This window comes from Rhinolophus ferrumequinum, chromosome 17 (assembly GCF_004115265.2).
Source record: "Rhinolophus ferrumequinum isolate MPI-CBG mRhiFer1 chromosome 17, mRhiFer1_v1.p, whole genome shotgun sequence".
NCBI classification, from domain to species: domain Eukaryota; kingdom Metazoa; phylum Chordata; class Mammalia; order Chiroptera; family Rhinolophidae; genus Rhinolophus; species Rhinolophus ferrumequinum.
In genome coordinates, this window is record NC_046300.1 from 6,486,919 (window position 1) to 6,507,044 (window position 20,126).

The 20,126-nt window shown below is 41.9% G+C and overlaps 1 protein-coding gene across 7 annotated transcripts in view; it reads right to left on the reverse strand.

The window, feature by feature from the left end:
- RBM6 (RNA binding motif protein 6) overlaps positions 1–20,126 on the reverse strand; it is a 93,376-nt gene that overhangs the window by 13,651 nt on the left and 59,599 nt on the right. For all 7 annotated transcript variants that reach the window (XM_033132064.1, XM_033132067.1, XM_033132065.1 and 4 more), the window contains 3 exons: positions 7,686–7,760; positions 2,055–2,115; positions 13–285 (listed from right to left, as the gene is read on the reverse strand). In XM_033132064.1, the coding sequence (XP_032987955.1) occupies positions 13–285; positions 2,055–2,115; positions 7,686–7,760 (409 nt within the window). The remainder of the gene's footprint in view (positions 1–12; positions 286–2,054; positions 2,116–7,685; positions 7,761–20,126) is intronic.

Sequence of the window (20,126 nt, forward strand, 5' to 3'; positions counted from 1 at the left end):
CAAGCCACTTACTTTTGCTTTCCCCATCCTGGCGTGTCTCCCCAGACCACGGCTCCTTCTCTCGGTCTCTTCGGAACGTGAGTCCTTCCCTTCGAGGAGGCGGATACCTTTCTCCTTCTCTCTTCTGATGTCCCAAACGTGGTTCTTGTCCTTCTTCCCGCTTCCTGGGCTCAGGTTCCTTATCGGTGGACCTTGGGGTCTGGTTGGGTTGTTTTTCTGATGGTGCTGGTATGGATGTTTTCTGAGGCTGAGGGTAGGTTATTAACTCTTGCTTGGCCTCTGTCACTAGAGGAACAGAAATATAAAGAATCTCCAGCAAGTTTTATCTAAAAAACACTACCGCTGTGAGTCTTCCTTAGCTGACATCAAATACGGACACTGAAATGTTTTAATAGCCTCAGAAACACCTACAAAAAAATCCCGACAGACTTTAAACAAAGCTAATAAGACAGCACATGAAATAGTTCACAGAAGATAGCTATGCGAGTATTTAAAACATTTACTGTTAAGAGGAAATTTCTATCACGTCCCAAACATTTAAATATAAGAAATCCTTCATGAGACTCTGGACCTAACTATTATAACCAATGATAAGAACAGATTTGGGAACAAAATTATCAAAGATATGGCCCTTGAAAGAAGCTGGGTCGAAACGCATATCCCAGACATATATATCTAGGAGACTTGCTTCTTTCAGGTCATGGTACTGAGACAGTTGTCTTAAATTCTGTAAGACCACAGGCCCTCTCTCCTCGAACAGACCTATCTGCATACAGCTCATTCACAGGCAAATAATTATAATGAGCAAATGTCCTTCAAAATATGAATGGTTCACTGCAAATCTCTTTCTATAGGAGGATAGTCTGTCCGGTTAATTAGGAGCATGTTTTTGCAATAATTCATTCTTGGAGGGTTCACAGGAAGCCATGGGGCCCACAAAGAGACATTCTATGGGAGCAACAGAGAGATTAACAGCAGCAACAGGCAACTGTTGAGCACTTGTGTTACGTGTTTCCAGGTTAAAGTTGTCTCAGCCATCTTATTGGTAAGGTGCCCAAGGGTTTTTATAAACCATCTATTTGTTTGTTAGAACAGACAGAGAAAGAAGACTTTCTTGGAGGACAAAACACAGTTTTGCCTAATCTGAAGTAATACAACAAGCTAAAACCCTCAGTTATTTACTCACCTTCCCACATGGTGGTTTGGTCTCTAGAGCACGCAGAGCCTTCCCCAAAGATTTTCAGAACTCCTGCTTTACAGCCTTTGTTAGAGAGTAGAATCTCTACCATAGGCCAAAAGCCGAGCTAAGAAACTCGTTGTAGGCTACGTTCTAACTGTGGAACAGTTAAGCTGTGTAGAAGGCTACCTGGCCCTGCACTGGACTGTATTTTATGGTCATGTCCTAGCTTTCCTTAAGGGATACTATCAGAAACAAGCACACGACAGTCATTGCTACAGGACTGTTGTCACGAGTGCCTTTGATAGTCTCTTTAAGGTTGTCTACTTAGAGGTTCTCTGGAGAAATTTAAAGTCAAGTGACTAAGAAGCCTGGTCGGTTTATTCCTCTATAAAAATAACATACACCCTCAATCCTGATTATTTTCTCTTGTTTATATTTTTACTGTTACTTTAACAAATGTTTTTTCTGTTGAAGATCCTGAAATGTTTACATAGCGTGTAAATGAGAAAATAATATCGATAGCAAATGATTCCCAGCAACTTCAAAGAGGCGGGGGGTGGGAGGGTCACGTGGACTAATGCCACGCAGACTCTTCCCAACGTAACATCCTTACGTGCATTCTAAATCGCAACACTACTGACTCTGCTCGGCGGCTCATTTAGCCACCGCGGTCTCAGGAGCCCAAACCCATCTCTTTCCCTGGTGGGACTGAGGTCCAAAGTCACATGAAGTTAGATATCACAATGCACTTTCAAGAACTTTATTGATCAACTTATATTTAGACATGACTACTTTTAAGCCAAGGAAAGCATGAGATTTGCTTCACTCCATGCGCCAAACGAAAACCTCCACCACTACCTCTACCGCCACTCACCTTCCCTCGGGCACTTGCAGAATGAACACGAGGATCGGTGCCCACCAGTGCTGCTCTTACACTGCAAGAGAAAAAATTCAATTTGACTGAAAACTGTTTTTATAAACCTTATATGTATCCAAACACAGTTACACCTGCTACAAATGAAAGATGTAAGCCATATCCCAGATCACCTGAAAGCAGGACTCTGACGTCCCCACACTCATCAGAGCTGGCAGACAGCGCTGGTATGCTGCTGTTTGAGAGCTGCTTTCTAACACGGCAGCTGGACTTTGGAGCAGCCCCACGTGCCTTTGCCCTGGACAAGAATTTCTACAGGAAATAAACTTAACCAAGAAAACTGGACTGTTAAGATGGTTTATGGATACTACTGCCACAAAGCCATTACCACTCACAGTCTGCTCCCAAAATTTAGTGATGAACTGGTTATGACAGCCCCATTCAGGCTTGGATGGAACTGAGAATTTATCAATTACTTTCTCAAACACTGATTTAAAAAAGGGCAAGGGAGGAGGAGGAAGATACCATATTTTGCCATGTATAATGTACACCTTTCCCCCAAATTTGTGAGGGAAAAATAAGGATGCATATTACACATGGGTAGTACTAATTCCATATCTATATAAATGTTTTAAATTCTTTTATTTATGTTTATGAATTAAAAGTGTAACTCTAGAAATCAATAATGATATCTTTATGTAAAATAATACCCTGGAATATGATAACCGGTTTTGCTGAATATATGACGAACCTGCAATGATGAAGAGTTCTTGACCTTTTATGATGTGTACTTGTAAATATCATAAATTTGTTACTGGTACATAAAATGTCTTGTACCATAATATGTTAAAAAACAAATGCTAAAATTCCTTTATAATACAAAAAACAAGTACCTAAATGTAAACAAATAAAAATTTGAATTAAAAAATTAAAACGAATGATTTTTTCCCAGAAAATTTGGGCCAAAAAAGGGGGTGTGTATTATACACAGGAGCGCGTTATACATGGCAAAATACGGTATGTAGGTCGTGCCTTTTGGCAGCTATTTTGAGGATGTTAAAAGGAAAAGGAACATTCTCTAGCTCAGAACAGTGAAGAAACACTTGTAATGCGAATGTAATTCTCCTTGTCTGAACCTATGAGCAAAAGGCAAGCATGTTGCCCAGCCCCACAAGCCCCTGAACTTTTGCCACTGTTCTTCCAAGTGCTATGACGGCAGAGTGTTAACTGGCAGGAAACCAAAGAGCAGGACCCATGAAGAAGACGCTATTTGAGAAGGGCCTGATAGGGTAAGAGTATGCCAGATGGAGGAGAGGCGAGGACAGTAACAGCAGCAGCAGTAGTGGCTCATGATTAAACAGCACACGTCATGTTCCGGGCCTACTTCACATGCCGTCACTTACTGATCCGGACAACTATCATCTCTCCATTGTGTAGATGATGAAACAGCCCAGGAGAGGTGACGTAACTTGGGTAAGGTCATTATAGCTGATGATTTCATTGTTCCCTTCTCTGTAAGCAGACCCTACACACAGCCCTGCCCATTGTCAAGTGACTGGGGTGCTTTCCTGTAGGCTGAGTGCACTTCCCCTCTCCACTGTCATCCTAGGCCGTGTGTCTTGCTTTGGCCAATGGACTGTGAGTGAACGTGACCTACAAAGGTCTCGCAGAAGTTTTAAGAGCCACTACTTGTGCGAATGAGCCTCTTGTTTTTTCCCTCAGCGAGGAGAATACCAGTCTCACATCAGGACTGTTCCTTGTACCTGGGTCCCAGAATGAGACCCATGGAGCATATCTGCTAGCAATGACCCACAGGCCTCAACATAAGTAAAGAATATGTTTGTTGTTTTAAGTTACTAGGATTTGGGGGCTATTTGTTATCACAGCAGAGCCAGGATCCTAACCTCAGTAGGTACGGTTTATTTTATCCCCATACAGGGATCGAACCAGTGTTATTAGCACCATGCTCTAACCAACTGAGCTAACTGGCCACCCTCAGTAGGTACAATTTAAATACCGTAACATTCACCTATTTTAGTGTCCAATTCAATGATTTCTACTACACATATAGTGCAGCCATCATCACAATCTAACTTTAGAACATTTTCAACATCAAAAAAGAAACTTAGTAGACTCATTTTCCATCCTCACCCCTAGTTCCATGGAATTGTGCGATATATGACTGTGTGTCTGGTATAGTTTTTTTTGAGGTTTACTGATGTTGTAGCATGTATCAGTACTTCATTTCTTTTCAGTGCCAAATAGCATTCTATTGTATGGTTATACCACATCTTGCTTATCCATTCATTAGATGATGGACACTTGGGATGTCTCCACTTTTGGCTATTGTGAATAATACTGCTATGACTGTTTTAAAAAGTCAGTACATTCCACATCAGGCCAAAGATCACATACAGGGTTGGCACCTCAACCCTTCCCAAAAAAAAGCACAAAAATTAAAAAGTACCCCTGAGACAGCCAGGCAAGTGGCCTGTCAGTTTATAGGACAATGTAACCAAGCCATTCTGTTCCTTCAAGCAACAGTCCTGGCAATAGCTGTGTAACTCTGCCATCAGAAATCAGCATTTGTTTTATGCCAGTTAACAGAAAATAGAGTCAAATTTTCTCTTTAATGCTAGTTCCCCCCATCTCTGATGATGAAAGAAACAGTACAGTGCATGATAGCTGATATGGAAAATATAAGCGAGGGGGAATCACCCATAATCCCAAGACATACACGTAATCAATATTAAAATGTTATATGGTATCAAAATTCTAATGGCCTTTTTGACAGAAATGGAAAAGCTGATCCTAAAATTTATATGTAATTGCAAGGACTCACATTTCCAATTTCAAAACTTACTACAGAGCTACAGTAATAAAAAACAGGATAGTACTGGCATAAGGATAAAAATATCGATCAACAGAATAAAATTTAGAGTCTATAGAAATAAACCTTTAAATACATGGTCAATTGTTTTCCAAGAAGGGTGCCAAGACCATTCAATGGGGAAAGAACAGTTAATTCAACAAATGATGCGGGGACAGGTGAATATCAACATGCCAGAGAATGAATCTGGACCCTTTCCTCACATCATGAACAAAAATCAACTCAAAATAAGTCAAAGTTCTAAATATAAAAGCCAAAAACTATAAAATTCTTAGAAGAGGGGTGGCCGGTTTGCTCAGTTGGTTAGAGCGCTCGTAACACCAGGGTTACCAGTTCGATCCCCACATGGGTAAGTGTGAGCTGCGCCCTCCACAATTAGATTTAAACAACTACTTGACTTGGAGCTAATGGGTCCTGGAAAAACACACTTAAAAAAATAAATAAAAGTTAAAAAAAAAATTCTTAGAAGAACATGGGGTAAATCTTTATGACCTTGGATTTGGCAATGGTTTCATGACACCAAAGAACAAGCAACAAAGGAAAATCATAAATAAAATGAACAGCATCAAAATTAAAATTTCTCTGCATCAAAGAATACAATCAAGAAAGTAAAAGACAACCCCTAGAATGGGAAAGAATATTTGCAAATCACATATCTGATAAGGGATCAACGTCCAGAATATATAAAGAACTTATAACAACAAAAAGACAACCTAATTAAAAATGGGCAAAGGAGGGCCGGCCTGGTGGCTCAGGCGGTTGGAGCTCCGGGCTCCTAACTCCGAAGGCTGCCGGTTCGATTCCCACATGGGTCAGTGGGCTCTCAACCACAAGGTTGCGAGTTCAATTCCTCGAGTCCCGCAGGGATGGTGGGCAACGCCCCCTGCAACTAAGATTGAACACGGCACCTTGAGCTGAGCTGCCTCCCAGATGGCTCAGTTGGTTGGAGTGCAGTCTCTCAACCACAAGGTTGGCAGTTCAATTCCTCCAGTCCCGCAAGGGATGGTGGGCAGTGTCCCCTACAACTAGCAACGGCAGCTGGACCTAGAGCTGAGATACACCCTCCATAACTAAGATTGAAAGGACAACAACTTGACTTGGAAAAAGGTCCTGGAAGTACACACTGTTCCCCAATAAAGTCCTGTTCCCCTTCACCAATAAAAAAATCTTAAAAACAACAACAAAAAATGGGCAAAGGACTTGAATAAACATTTTTCCAAAGAAGATACACAAGAGGCAACAAGCACATAAAGATGCTCACCATCACTAGTGAGGGAAATGCAAATCAAAACCACAGCAACATATTACTTCACACCCACTAGGATGGCTACTATAAAAAAATGGAAAATAACAAATGTTGGCAAAGACGTGGAGAAATTGGAATCCTCTACATTGCTGGTGGGAATGTAAAATGATGCAGCTATTACTGTCTGTGGAAAACTGGTGAACAAAAGTATCACATGATGCAACAATTTCACTCCTGGGTATATATACCCAAAAGAACTGAAAACAGGTGTTCAAATAAAAACTTGGACATGAATACTATAGCAGTCTTATTCACAATAGCCAAGAAGTGGAAACAACCCAAGTGTCCATCAACTGATGAATGGATAAACAACATGTGTTATAGTTATATAGTATTATTCAGCCATAAAAACGAAGTACTAATACGTGCTACATGGATGAACCTTGAAAACATGCTAAGTGAAAGAAAGCAGACACAAAATTCACATACTGTATGATTCCACCACTTACATGAAATGTCCAGAATAGGCAAACCCAGAGATAGAAAGGTTAGTGGTTTCCAGGAATTAAAGGAAAGGGGAATGGGAAGTGACTGCTTAATAGATGCAAAGTTTCCTTCTGGGGTGATACAGAAGCTCTAGACTAGACAGTATTGATGGTTGTGCAACATTGTGAGTGTACTTAATGACACTGAAGTACATGCTTTTAAAAGGTTCAAACAGTACATTTGATGTCATGTGTATTTTACTACAATTTTTAAAATGTTTTCCTAAATTAACACGTGTTCTTAAGGGAACAATATATCCATGAAATACGAGTGCTTTGGTGAATGACAACCACAGCTATACAAATTATATTTCACTGACATTAATAAAATGTCAAGCTAGTTTTTACTGACTTTTATTAAGTTCTATAATAAAATAATGGCTCAGAAACTTTATACATGTTTCATAATTATTTTTGAAACTAAGTAGTAGCAATAAAAAAATGACAAATTGTATTTTCATGGTCAACTGCAATCAAACCAGACTTCTAATGAGTATAGCCTAAAATCTCTTAATATGCCATTCCACAAGAATATGGAGTTTAACAGAGGTAAAATGCCATGGTACCTGAAGTTCTATATCCTTGGAAACCTCCAAATATCCAAAAAATGTACACATCCCACAGAATAAGCCTCTCTAAATCTACCTTTCCAAACACTAATTCCCCTGTAGTCACCCCCAGGAAAGGTAACCGGAAAGAGGTTATAAATCAAGGGACTGTTATTCTTTTAGTTCATAATGAACAAAAAGCATGGACCCTCCATGGCCACAGGCAGAAGCTGAGAAGCAGGAACTATGGATGACCTTGCCCTGACTGTCTGTTCACCTGAAGTGAACCATGGAAGAAGAGCTTTGCTCATGGCAAAGCACACTCAGGTAGCACTCCGCGAAACATGGAGGAGCTGTGATGCCAGATCCTTACTTCTAAGGAAAGGAATTCTTGGCACTTACCCGTTTGCAATACCAAAAATCCAGGTTTGGTACATACTCGAGGGTGACTTCTTTGTCACGGATCATTAGAGTTCCCTGCGAAGACAAAGACAGAAGCCATCAACATCAACCCTCAGAGACATAGAGAGACAGGAAGGCACAGAGAGCCTTTCCAGTCCCTAAGCTGAAACATTTTACAAAGAGTGAGCTAATTCATCAACAAAAGGAAATGGCTGTTTTAAGCCCCAGACTTGGGGCAGGATGGGAGAGCAAGCTTAAGCTTAGAAAAAGGGAGTGAGAGATGTCTTTGGCCGTGGTTCCGGTGTGTTGGGACGCTGTCCTTGGGCAGGTTAGGCCCAGTCTACTCCTCCACAGGTCAGGCAGAACACTCAGAGGAGCCCCAGCAAGTTCCCCACCTGGCTTGGGAGCTCACACACTATCCGGAAGCCAACTCTTCCTTCTGCAGCACAGAGGCACAGGAGCCCCTCAATTATCTTCTTTTCCACGGCTAACTGAAATCTCCTTGGAGAGGGAGGAAGGGCTCTTAACTTTGGTGCCTGAAAACTTTCTTTGCAACACTGGCTGCATGGCAAAAGCACCAGGAGAAAGAGGTGCAACACTGAAGACGGGAAGAAAGGAGGAAGGTGAAAGCTTCATGGCAGGTCACATCCTTATATGAGGAAACTGCACGGCTGGTGGTGGCAGCAGTGGTGGTGGTGGTGGTGGCAGCAGCAGCACTCCGGCTTGGAGCCTACAGAGTGAGCCAGCCATGCAATCTGAGAATCAACAACTGGCAAATAAGCACTTTGAGAAAGTCTGGCACAGGAACAGGCAGAGAAAGGGGTTCAACAAGCCTTCAGTTATAGAACTCCTCTGCCTCTGCATTTTTTTTTGGACAAGTCACAAATTCCAGTTCACATCAAGAAAAAGTAAGTTTTGTTTAATAAACACTAACCAGCAGACACGTGTTAAAGCAGGGGAAAAATATCTCTGCCTACTGACAAGGGACCCTCACCCACACTTGTAAGTGAACTAACCGAGGATGCGACTCTGGAACTAGCCCCTGCGCTGTTCCTTCTCCGCCCTCTAGGGTCCTCTGTGTCTCCTCAGACAGGGCTCTGAGTTATACAAGGCATTTCTTTGCAATTGGACCTCAGTTTCTTGCTTGAATCCATACATCTGTCAAATAATGCTTTACCTCTCTGCTTTTCACACCAAAAGAGTCAAGAGAAATACACAGAATAAAATTATTGTCTTGTCAAAACCAAAGGAAAACTGACTGCCTACCTAGCTTCTAGAATCTGGTTTCTGAGAAATTGTTTCCTGGCTCATTCTCAAGGCTAGAGGACGATGATAATAAAAATTTGCTAACATTTATTAAGTGCTTACTCAGAGCCAGAAACTGTTAAGTATGTCATCGTATTTCACCCCCTAAATGATTATCATGTCCACTTTACAGACGAGGAAATATGTCAGAGAAGCAAGGTCACCCAACTGGTTAAAGGCAGAGGCAGGTTCACATCTGGGACAACAGAGTAGGACCTCCTGCCGCATTCACCAACTGCTACTCAGTATTAGGGAGAGGAGCCAATCCAGAGAGAGAAAAGCGCTGCAGGCAGGAAGGGTCAGGGGAATAGCACTCTGCCAAGCTCTACCCACCAGATGGTATGCTTCCACCAGAGACAGTGTATCACATCATTTAAAAACATAGGACTCTGGGGCATGTTCCCTAAATTTGAATCCTGCCTCCACTCCGTGACCTTCAGCAAGGTCCTTAACTTCTTTGCACTTCAGTTTCCTCATCTGTAAAGTAGGAATGACAGTACCTACTTCATAAGGTGGTTATGACAATTAAGTAAATTAACACATGTAAGAGCTTAGCATGGAATATAGTGAAGGCTCAATAAATATATTTCGAGCCTTAAGTGCCAGACGAGGACCAGCACCAGCAGGCAAGATGAGACGGGGTAGAGTCACTCATTTCATCCCACTTGTTTGTCACGTAGTAATATTTCACAACTCATTTCAACCTCCCGAAAGACCACGCTTTCAAAGGGCATGGTCACTGCACTCAGAACCTGCGGCTTGACGATAGCCTTTAGTGTTAGCTGTCAATTGCTGGGCCAAATCTTAGCAGCCAGGCTAAATTGTGACCTTTTATTATCCTACCACGTCCAGTACCTGGTACAGAAAAGGAACTTGGTAAGTGCTTGTGAACCAAAGACTGAATGGATCCAACTATCCCTGGAAGACTGACTCTGGAGCAGGTACTGCTGTCATAGAGTACAGCGTACGTGGTGTGATCAAAAAAGACGGGGAATGCTGCTGCCAAGTGCCATCCCATGGAAAGGCAGGGATCTTCAGTACAGGAAGCGCGCGCTGAACCTTAGTAACAGCATGTGACAAGTTTCAACTTGTTTGGTGCTGCCAGTGGGTATGAGCTACGGTTGAGAGAAGGTGTGTTTTAAAGTAAATCATAGATCACGAACAACGCCTTAACATGAAATGAGCAAATGGTTTCATTCTCCATCATGACAACGCTCCATGTCACACATCGCTTCTGGTTTATGGCAATTTCTGTCAAATGAAAACATTACGGTGTGTCCTCATCCACCTTATTCACTGCATCTGGCACCGTGTGACTTCTGGCTCTTCCCCAAAGTCAAAATGACCATGAAAGGTAAACGTTTTGAATCAATTCAGGACATCGAGGCAGCCACGACAGCGCAACTGAAGACACTCACGAAAGAGGACTTCTAGAACTGTTTCAGAAAGTGGCAAGAACGATGGGATAAGTGTGTTTGAAGCGAGGGGGAGTATTTTTAGGCGGATTAATGGCAACGTGTCTTTTACTGTAATAAATTTTTAAAAATTTAAACCTTTACTGTAATTTTTGGTTACACCTCATACACCCAGCCCTTAATAATGCGTGGGTTGACATTTGAACAGTGAACAAGTGCCACCAGAAAGGCACTACTGTGTCACAGTCAACTGCAAATTCTGATTTCACCACTTGGAGGCATTAGTAGACTCAGGTATTTCTAAGGCAAGGAGCACTTTATACTTCTCAAGTAACAAATACGCAGTTCCAGGAGCTATGGGTAACTTTCTGTTGATGTAGGGAAATCTGCCAGAAGTACTCACTGGCATGTCAACTTTGAGAAGATTACCTTTACTTCATGTTTTACAAAGACAATGATTTCTTATTCCTCAGAGTCCCTTACGACTAAGCGCTTTCTTTTCGACCTGCACACGGCTAGACATAAGGCTGCCAGAGACCACTGCTAAAGAACATGAAATGGTTTTAACATCACTGTTGTTTTAATAAGAATACACAGACCCAGGAACAACTTGAATGAGAACAACCATCTACGTTCTTCTACGACTTCATGCCCCAGCGCACCACGCGTGAGTGTGACACACAGTACACCCTCCCTACACCCCCGCAATGCCCCTTCTTCACGTTTCACAGAGCAAAGATATGCCAGTATCTCCTAGGGAAGTGACCTGTGGGGAGCTGGATTAATACATGGGTAGGAAGAATTCATCCCTTTTTGGTTGTCCACTTTTAACTGTCTATCATCTACCATCTTCACACATTACAATTTTAATTCATCATTTGAATTATTGGGTCATTTATTAAGCTACTAAAGCAAAGGTACCATGAAGACCACAAGTTTGATTAACCAGGTCTGGCTCCTAGAGAGGCACCATGTATTTCAAAGTAAACCCAAAGATACCTCCTTTCTCAGTAGTGCTGGATTAAGTTTAAATCAGACGAAAACCTGCTAAAATCCTCCCAAGCCCACAGCCCTCACATGACAGTCACATACAGGTGTTCCTAAGTACACCTCAAGGGGTCTTAATGTGAAGCTGCAAAAAGCGAGAGATAATTGCCCTCCTGAACAGCAAAGCAAGTCCTTCCTCTCCCCCGAGACAGTAGAGGAGCGTACTCCAGGTCTGACGGCTGCTGAATTCAACTCGCACATTTCCATTTCCCCCTTTCAGCAGCTGCTCTTGGAGACTTCCTAACTCCATTTCATGATGTCAACCTGTGAGAAGGACTTGGGTCAGAAAATTGAGACTCCACTATGCTCCACTCGCTCATCACTAAGCCCCAGGATTCGTAGGCTGCTGGGGAGGCACCGAGGAAATGGACAGCATGTTTCTGGCCAGGAGCTTTGCATCTCTGTTGAAGAGCGCCAACACAAGCACAGTCACAGGTAAACTTTGTACTGAGAATACAGCTGCTGTGTGACATAACAGATCATCTCATTAAAGCATGAAGAGAGAGAGGCAGGATCAAAAGGCGGGAAAAGTATGTGAGGCTCGTGCATACAACTCACACCGAAAAACCAGCAATCCCTCTTCATAGGTTTGTGCTTCTTCCAAACACAGCACAGGAGAATGAGGCGACTAGTGGCTGCGAACTACTGCTTATCAGGATAGTATTCTTTATCCACAAAGCAATTACAGCTTACAAATGCATTCTTCTCAAATGTCATCTCACTCAATCCTCACGAGTAGGGCAGCTACAAAACCTGTTTCCACATGGGAAAGTGTGGCTGAGATACACGGAGCAGCCTGGCAAAGATCACGGAGCTAGTTAGCAACATACAGGGGACCAAAAAGTCAGGTTTTCTTTCCACCATACTGTTTTTTCTGTTTGGTTTTGTTTTTAAACTTCCAGGTAGTCAGCCAACTCAAAATACTTGCCACCCCAAAGAGGTGGCTTCTGATAAAAAGATGCACAAGGTCAAGTCTAAAGAAATTCATGAAGCAATGGACCCATAAGGAGTTTTTAGAGACCACCATAAAGATGCTGCTTCTTGACAGTGTTGCCAGTCTCCCAAACTGCCCTGCTCAAGGTGGTCTAAAAAGAGCACCTACACCTACAATTACTTAAGGTGCTGTGCCAAAGACAAAGAGGGCTGCTAGCAAGAAGCTACTACCAGGAGTTTAAACAAGTACGACAATCAAATGGATTGCAGAAAAAAATAAAGCAAGAGGAACAAAACAACAGGTTTAAAACAGATGTGCGTCATTCCTCTTAGTATTAGGGTAGTTTTTACAGAAATCTTTTGCAAAGCAACCAGGCTCACTCTTTCTGGTATAAGGATATGTTATAGCTCAAATGTTTTGTAAAACTCAGTATTCCCAAAGGCCAAATCCAAAATGCGACAGAAAGAGGAAAGGAGGAGAGAGAGGAATAGAGGGAGTACAGGCCAAAAATCCTGAGGGGAGCACACAGAATGCTCTGTGACAACTTTGTAGCTCTGTTCATTGACCTCCGTACCCTCGGAGCAGCCATGAGATAAGGCCCTGATGGAATCTCCACTGGAAACAGAATCCTACTTCAGGGTCCAATTTAAGGTTGATGGGCAAGAAGACGCTGCCTTCTTGACTACTACTTATCTTGAGATATGTTTTCTTGTTCAAATGAAAGCACAAAAGCACAACAGAAACATTTTCTAAAATCCTCCTTAATAACATTTTTCACACCTGAGCAGTTTCTCTGTCATTTCCTAAGAGGACACAATCAGCCTCTTGCTAAAACCTATTTGTGTTCTTTGAAGCAATATGGCTGGCCTATTTCACTGAGCCACCCACCAGGCTCAGAGTTGGCTGAAGTCACGGTGTCAAGATGAACTCTGCTCCAGGAATACAATACACTGTAGACCAGGCCCTGACATACAGTGACTTGATTATTTTAAAGGCATCTGATGCTGAGAACATATTCCACCCACTCCACCACCGCTCCCTGCTAGTCTTTGTGTATTTTAAACTAAGATCCCAGTTCCTTCGGAAAGTGCTTCTTGCCGTTATAAAAGAATATCAGTGATCTGCAGTCCTGGGAGATCATTTCATTAACTTAGGTACAGGAAGACTTGGGAAGAACAGACTTGTCTACCCAAGGATCCGTAAGGCTCTCCCATTTTAAGAGTCACTTCAGTCAAAAACAAAGAGGTAAAATATAAACACACATAAATAAATAAGAAGCAAAGAAGTAAATAATCAAAACAGCCCAGTCTTTTCTCTCCTTTGAGAAGATGAGTCTCTACCAGAGGGACTGACAGGGCATTCAGCAGATTCCTTCACCACAAACATCTTACTATAAAGAAACAACTGACAAGCTCCAGCTATTAGTACTTAGAATAATTGAACACCTGTGAACCACTAAAACGCAAATATATATATATATTTTCCCCCCCTTCTTTATCTACCCCCCCCACTCCGGTTCAAGCCGTTGTTTCTCAGTCTAGTTGTGTAGGACGCAGCTCCCTGGCCCATGCTGGTATTATGAGCCTTGCACTCCCCCCGGCTGAGGCAGTCGGTTGCCAGTCGTCAGTGAGCCACTCACAGCAGCTCACGGCCGCTCTCGCCAACTGCCGGCCACTCACCCCCACCTCCAGCTGCTCACTGCAGCCCAGCTCCAGGGAGAGCCATTGTTCACAATCTTAGCTGTAGAGGGCGCAGCTCATTGGCCCACATGGGAATCGAACCGGTGACCTCGGCATTAGGAGCCCGGTGCTCCAACCACCTGAGCCACCGGGCTGGCCAAAAACACAAATATTTTTGAAACTTTCAGTTTATTATAACTTTGTATGTTTCAGAGCAATGTTTCATCCAATGTGTAGAAGGACCTGTCTAGTTAAGATTTCCCTTGTTAATCAAATATTTATTTCCCAATAAAGATACGACTGAATTCTTAGTAGAAGTAGATTATGCTTGAACATATCTTACTGATAATCCTCAGAATTCCCTTCAGAGTTCAGGTTTCTATAACCTTCGTTTTATTTGATTTTTCTCATTTCTCAGTTGGTTTCAATCACATCATTATGAAATCAAAGTACTTCTAAAGTAGAACAGATGCAGAAACAAGATACCGCTTGTTCTTTCCTAACCATTTTCTCAGTTAACCCAGAAATAATTGTTGGGGTATGCGCGGCAGAGGTTTTTATACCAGAGGAAAGAGGGGGCTCCCTTCCCTTGCAATTAGGACCATTGCCCCCACATAGTTGAACGCAGCTCTATAACACTGTTTCATATTCTGAGATGACTCTTGCTCTAGCTCCGCTGGCTCTTTTCTTCTGGAAAAAGTGGCTTCTAAATTCCACACACACGCATGCTCTTGAAATCGAGTCACTGTAGTGGAAAGGAGTTTCTAACATCCATGTGGAAAATATAAAGCTTCTTATTTTGCTGTGTTTACTGAATAACAGAAGCAAACCACTTCTCTCTCATTTCTTTTTCTTACAGAGCTGATGGCGAAAGATGGCAGGAACAACCAAGAGAGCAGATGAGGCCCAGGAGTCCTGAGTCCTCACACACTGCATCGGCCACACTGCTGAGCTCCCCGCAACGCCTGCATGCTGCTCCCCAGGCATCCCCCAAAGAACCAGCAGCTATTCTTCGGGCCTCACCATTGGAAAGAGATTATTTCTACTGGCTCTTTCTCTACTACCTCCCACCCAAACCTTAGCCCTCTTAAGGCTGTCTCTGTTAGGCTCCCTGGCTTCAATGGCCTTCCATGCCCAGACATTTCAGAGAACCCTGCGGACATACTTTCTACAGAAACAGCGCCCTGAAAAGATAAATAAAATAGAGAGCTGCTAGACTTCTGAATATGAACTGGTTCAACCACCATTTTAGGGAGGTAATCACCCACCATTCTTTTTTTCTTAGGCAAAAAACTATAGATCCAATGCCACTCTGTATTTCATTAGAGAGAAAATAAATAAACTCATTTAAGCCTCTTATTTTCAGTGTTCTGTCATTCACAACCAAATCTAATCCCAATTGATATAGATGCTTTTGATAGGCAGAGGTAGGTACTTTGCTCAAAAGGCAGACTATGAAATAAAGAGAAAGCTGTAAAATAAACTAGTTAAGAACAAAAGTTATAAAAAATGACAATGACAAACCTCATTTTTTTGGTTCCAGTCCTGTTATCTCTAACAGTTACCTAAAGGTCCTGCTGTCACCTCACACTCAACACATCCCAAACAATCATCTTCATCTTCTCCTCCCGGATGCCGTCCCTTTCCACCTGCTTTATTTCTGTTCAAGGTACTACCATTCTTCTAACCTCTGAGTGGCCATTGAATCTGTCCCCTCTTTTGCCTCTCTGTTCAACATCCAGTGTTACCAAACCCTAGAGATTCTTCAAACTCTTTCCAACCTGACTTTTCCCTTTCACATCTGCTTCCGGCCCTTAGTGGAAGCCATTACCTCCTCACATCTCAACGACTGCTCTAGATCCTAAGGGACCTTTTCCTCTGTCGTTTCTCCCCTCTAGTCAAATCTATATGCTACCAAAGAAGAGGTTCCCTACAGTGTCATTTTAATTTTGTCACATTCTTGTGCCCCTCCCCCCCATGTCTTCAAATCAAAGACTAAATGCAAGGCCCCTGACAACCTACCTTGCACTTTCCAAGTTATTCTTCTCACTACTTCCGGAGTATGAGGACAAGAATCAGACAAGACTTTGGAAGTTAGAACAAGATGTGGCTACCTCTGTCAGAACAGAAATAGCGTAGTACTATTTGCTATCACAGGTTACAAGGTAGAAACGTATTAGAAGTACCAGAATCTGGCAAGTCGAGAGGTTGCTCAGGCTGGGAAGACTAGAGCCTTCTACATTACACAAAAACACAAAAGATTCCTAAGGATGTATGAAGAAGGAATATAGTGTCAGAAACCACTTTATTCAACATTTATTAATCTAGTTAACAAGTACTTTAGTACATCATATGTTGTCAGGTACAGTTCTAAACCATTTGGGTAGTGAAGGGGAAAAAAGTGAAAAGAAACAGTCCCTGTTCTCATGGACCTTTCAATCTAGAGATGTCTAATGGTATCTGGTGACACTGCTTTATTCTGTGTTTCCCCGAAAATAAGACCTAGCCAGACAATCAGCTCTAATGCGTCTTTTGGAGCAAACATCAATATATAAGACCTGGTCTTATATTATATATTTTAATATACTATACTATATATTATATTATAGTAAAATATTTTCAGGGAAACACTGTTGTATGTAGATCTTTGCTAGTCATTCCCCAAGTACTCTGTCTGGTTTAGCTCTTTACTCCTTTATCCCGTATTTCTCAGGGTCTCAGTACTATCTTGAAACTACTTAAGCAAATGTCTGACAACGGAGAGCCCCCTTCATCCCACGCACTCAGAAGAGCCACAAGAAACATTTTCCTAGGCAAGGCGCCCAAACTAATGTTCTCTGACCTTAAAGAGGTCCAGCTGAGCTTGGAAACCTGATAGGAACAAACACAAACATGTTTCTGAGCTGGCACTCCTCCCGTGCATAGGGAACCGAACATATCCTGCATTGCTCTGGATTCACAATACTCAGGAATCAGGTCAAAGAAAAGAATGGAAAAGCAAAGCAGAGAAAAGAAAAGAGAAAGACCTTTGCCCTATACCTTTAAACCAAAATACTCCAGGAACTAGACAACGTGAGCATTATCAGATGCATAGGCAGAAACAATAAATGTGCCATTTAATGGTTGACTCTGAGAACCTGCAAGTAATGGAAAGAAGAAAATTAACTGTTCAAGTGTCAACTGCAAATCCTGATCTCAAAACCCAAATAACAAAGACTGATCCATGTCCAGGGCAGCAAGTACCCTGAGGCATTTGGTTAAATAAACCCCCACAGACCAAGGGAGAATTCAAAATGGCAACGTGAATGCCCAAAGCATCCAAAACAGAAGAAATCGCCACTGGAACTGTGAAAATTCCAATATGGGCCTAATAGGCTATCCATTTGGAGAAAGCTCTTGAAAAAAACAGATTCACTTCTAGATATATACCCAAGACAACTGAAAACAACGTCCACACAAAAACTTGTACATGAATGTTCACAGTAGCACTATTCATAATAGCCAAAAGTAGAAACAACCCAAATGTCCGTCAACTAAAGAAAATGTGTTACATCCATACAACGGAATATTCCACCGTAAAAAAGGACGAAGTACTGATTCACAGTATAACCTGCATGAACTTTGAAAACACTGTGCTAAGTAAAAGAAGCCAGCCAAGAAAAAAGTGTGTGATCCCATTTATGTGAAACATCTTAAACAGGCAAATCCATACAGACGGAAAGTAGATTAGTGGACGTTTAGGGCTTGGGGCAGGGGAGAGCGGAGAAAGCAGAGCACGGGGAGTGACTGCTGATGGGTACAGGGTTTCTCTCGGGGGTGATGGAAATGTTCAGGGATTGGTGATGATGGTTGCACAACCTGCAGAATGTACTAAAAACCACTAAGTTGTGTATTTTGAAAGGGTGTATTTTATGGTATGTGGATTATACCTCAATTAACACAAAGAAACAAAACAAAACAAAAGCTTTCAGGGCTGGAAGACTATTACCAGAACAAAGAAATTCACTTACTTCATTCTTCCCTCCCTGCCATACCCTGCGGGCCCACTTAAACCTGCCCCCACCCATAGCGTATGGCACCCTGCCTCCAGCATTTTCTCCTCTAACCATGCACGCAGTCCTCCTTATCACGCCCCAATTCTTTCCCAAAGCTCTGGTTCCCAATGACTGTATTTAAGTGAAAATTAGAGGACTCTAACTAGAAGGGAACAACCACTTTTCCCAACAAAAAGATGGGCAAAAAGCAATTTGACTGATCTTGAAAGAATAAACGTTTAGGGATATGAATAAAATTAGTCAAATGTCTATTTATACTTAATTTATTAATTTAACTAGCCTTGAACATTTAAATTTTAAAATAATGTCATCTTAATTACAACTGTACCCCCAATACCTATACACTGACAGACATATAAACATACGGTAGTCCCCCTTATCTGCAAGTCCCCCCCAGAGGATGCCTGAAAATGCAGACAGTACTGAACCCTACACAAACTATGTTTTTTCCTATACATGCCTATGATAAAGCTTAATTTATAAATTAGGCACAGTAAGAGATTAACAATAACAAACAATAAAATAGAACAATTGTAACAATATACAGTAGTAAGTCATGTGAATGTGGCATTATTAAGTACAATAAAGGCGACCTGAACACAAGCACCGAGACACCACAGCAGTTGATCTGATAAGTGGGACGGCTACTAAGTGACTAACGGGCAGGGAGCACAGACAGTGTGGACAGCTGGACAAAAGGATGATCCACGTCCTGGGCGGGACAGAGCAGGACAGCATGAGATTTCATCACACTACTCAGAATGGCACACAGTTTAAAACTTATGAATTGCTTATTTCTGGAATTTTTCATTTAACATTTTCAGACCACGTGTTACTGAAACTGCAGAAAGCGAAACTGCAGATAAGAGGAACTACTGAAGTAGGGGGATCAATAGCTACTGAATGACTGTATCTAGGTAGCAATCAATGAAAGTTTAAACTACTAAGTGACAGACTGAAGACACAAAATCCAACAAGTCCACTCATGGGCATTACAGAAACGAGCATACCTATTCACCAAGAGAACTAACAACTTTGAAATAGCCCCAAATGGAAAAAAACTACATGTCCTTTAACAGTGGAACTAATGAATAAATTATGATACATATATTCTTATACTGGAAGACTGTACAACAATGAAACGAACACATCCCAGTTAGACACAAGATGAATTTAAAAATACTAAGCATAAAAATCAGATAGGAGAATGCTAGCTGTGTGATTCCATATACAGAAGACTCAAAAGCAAGTCAAAGGACTACAGTATTTGAACTAGGACAGTGAAAACCTCTGGGAAGGGTGGAAAGGACGTCGACCGAGAGGCAGGAAGGGCTTCTGCACATGGAGCAGCGTTCTGTTTATTAACCTGAGTGGTGGTTACACAGGTGCTGTGGACGGAATGTTTGTGTGGCCCACTCCCAAATTCGTATGTTGAAGCCCCAATCCCCAGTACGATGGTATCTGGAGGTGGCACCTTTGGGAGGTACTTCGGTCATGGGGGTGGAGACTTCATGAGTGGGATTAGTGTCCTAACAGACAAAAAAGAGATGATCTTTCTCTCTATCATGTGTGGATACAGCAAGAAAGTAGCCTGCTACAAACCAGGAAGAGGGCCCTCAGAGGGAAACGAACACGTTGATCTTGGACTTTCTAGTCTCCAGAACTGTGAGCAATTTCTACTCTTTAAGCCACCCAGTCTATGGTATTTTGATTAAGATAACAGGTATATTCAATTAGTGATAAATTCACTGAACAGTACGCTTATGATTGGTGTTCATAGTTTTAACACTGTGCAATAGTTTTAACAACAACAAAAAAGATTTAGAGACATTGCCCTTTCCATTTGTGCATGTCGACTTTATTCAAGCTCTTTATATGTTGCATTTCCACCACCAATAGAACCATTTTAGGTCATCTAACAAGAGCACATCACTTTAACTGCCGTTAAAGTTGCTTAAGATATACCACATTTTGAATCTGTGAAACACATCACTGTGGGGAAGCTT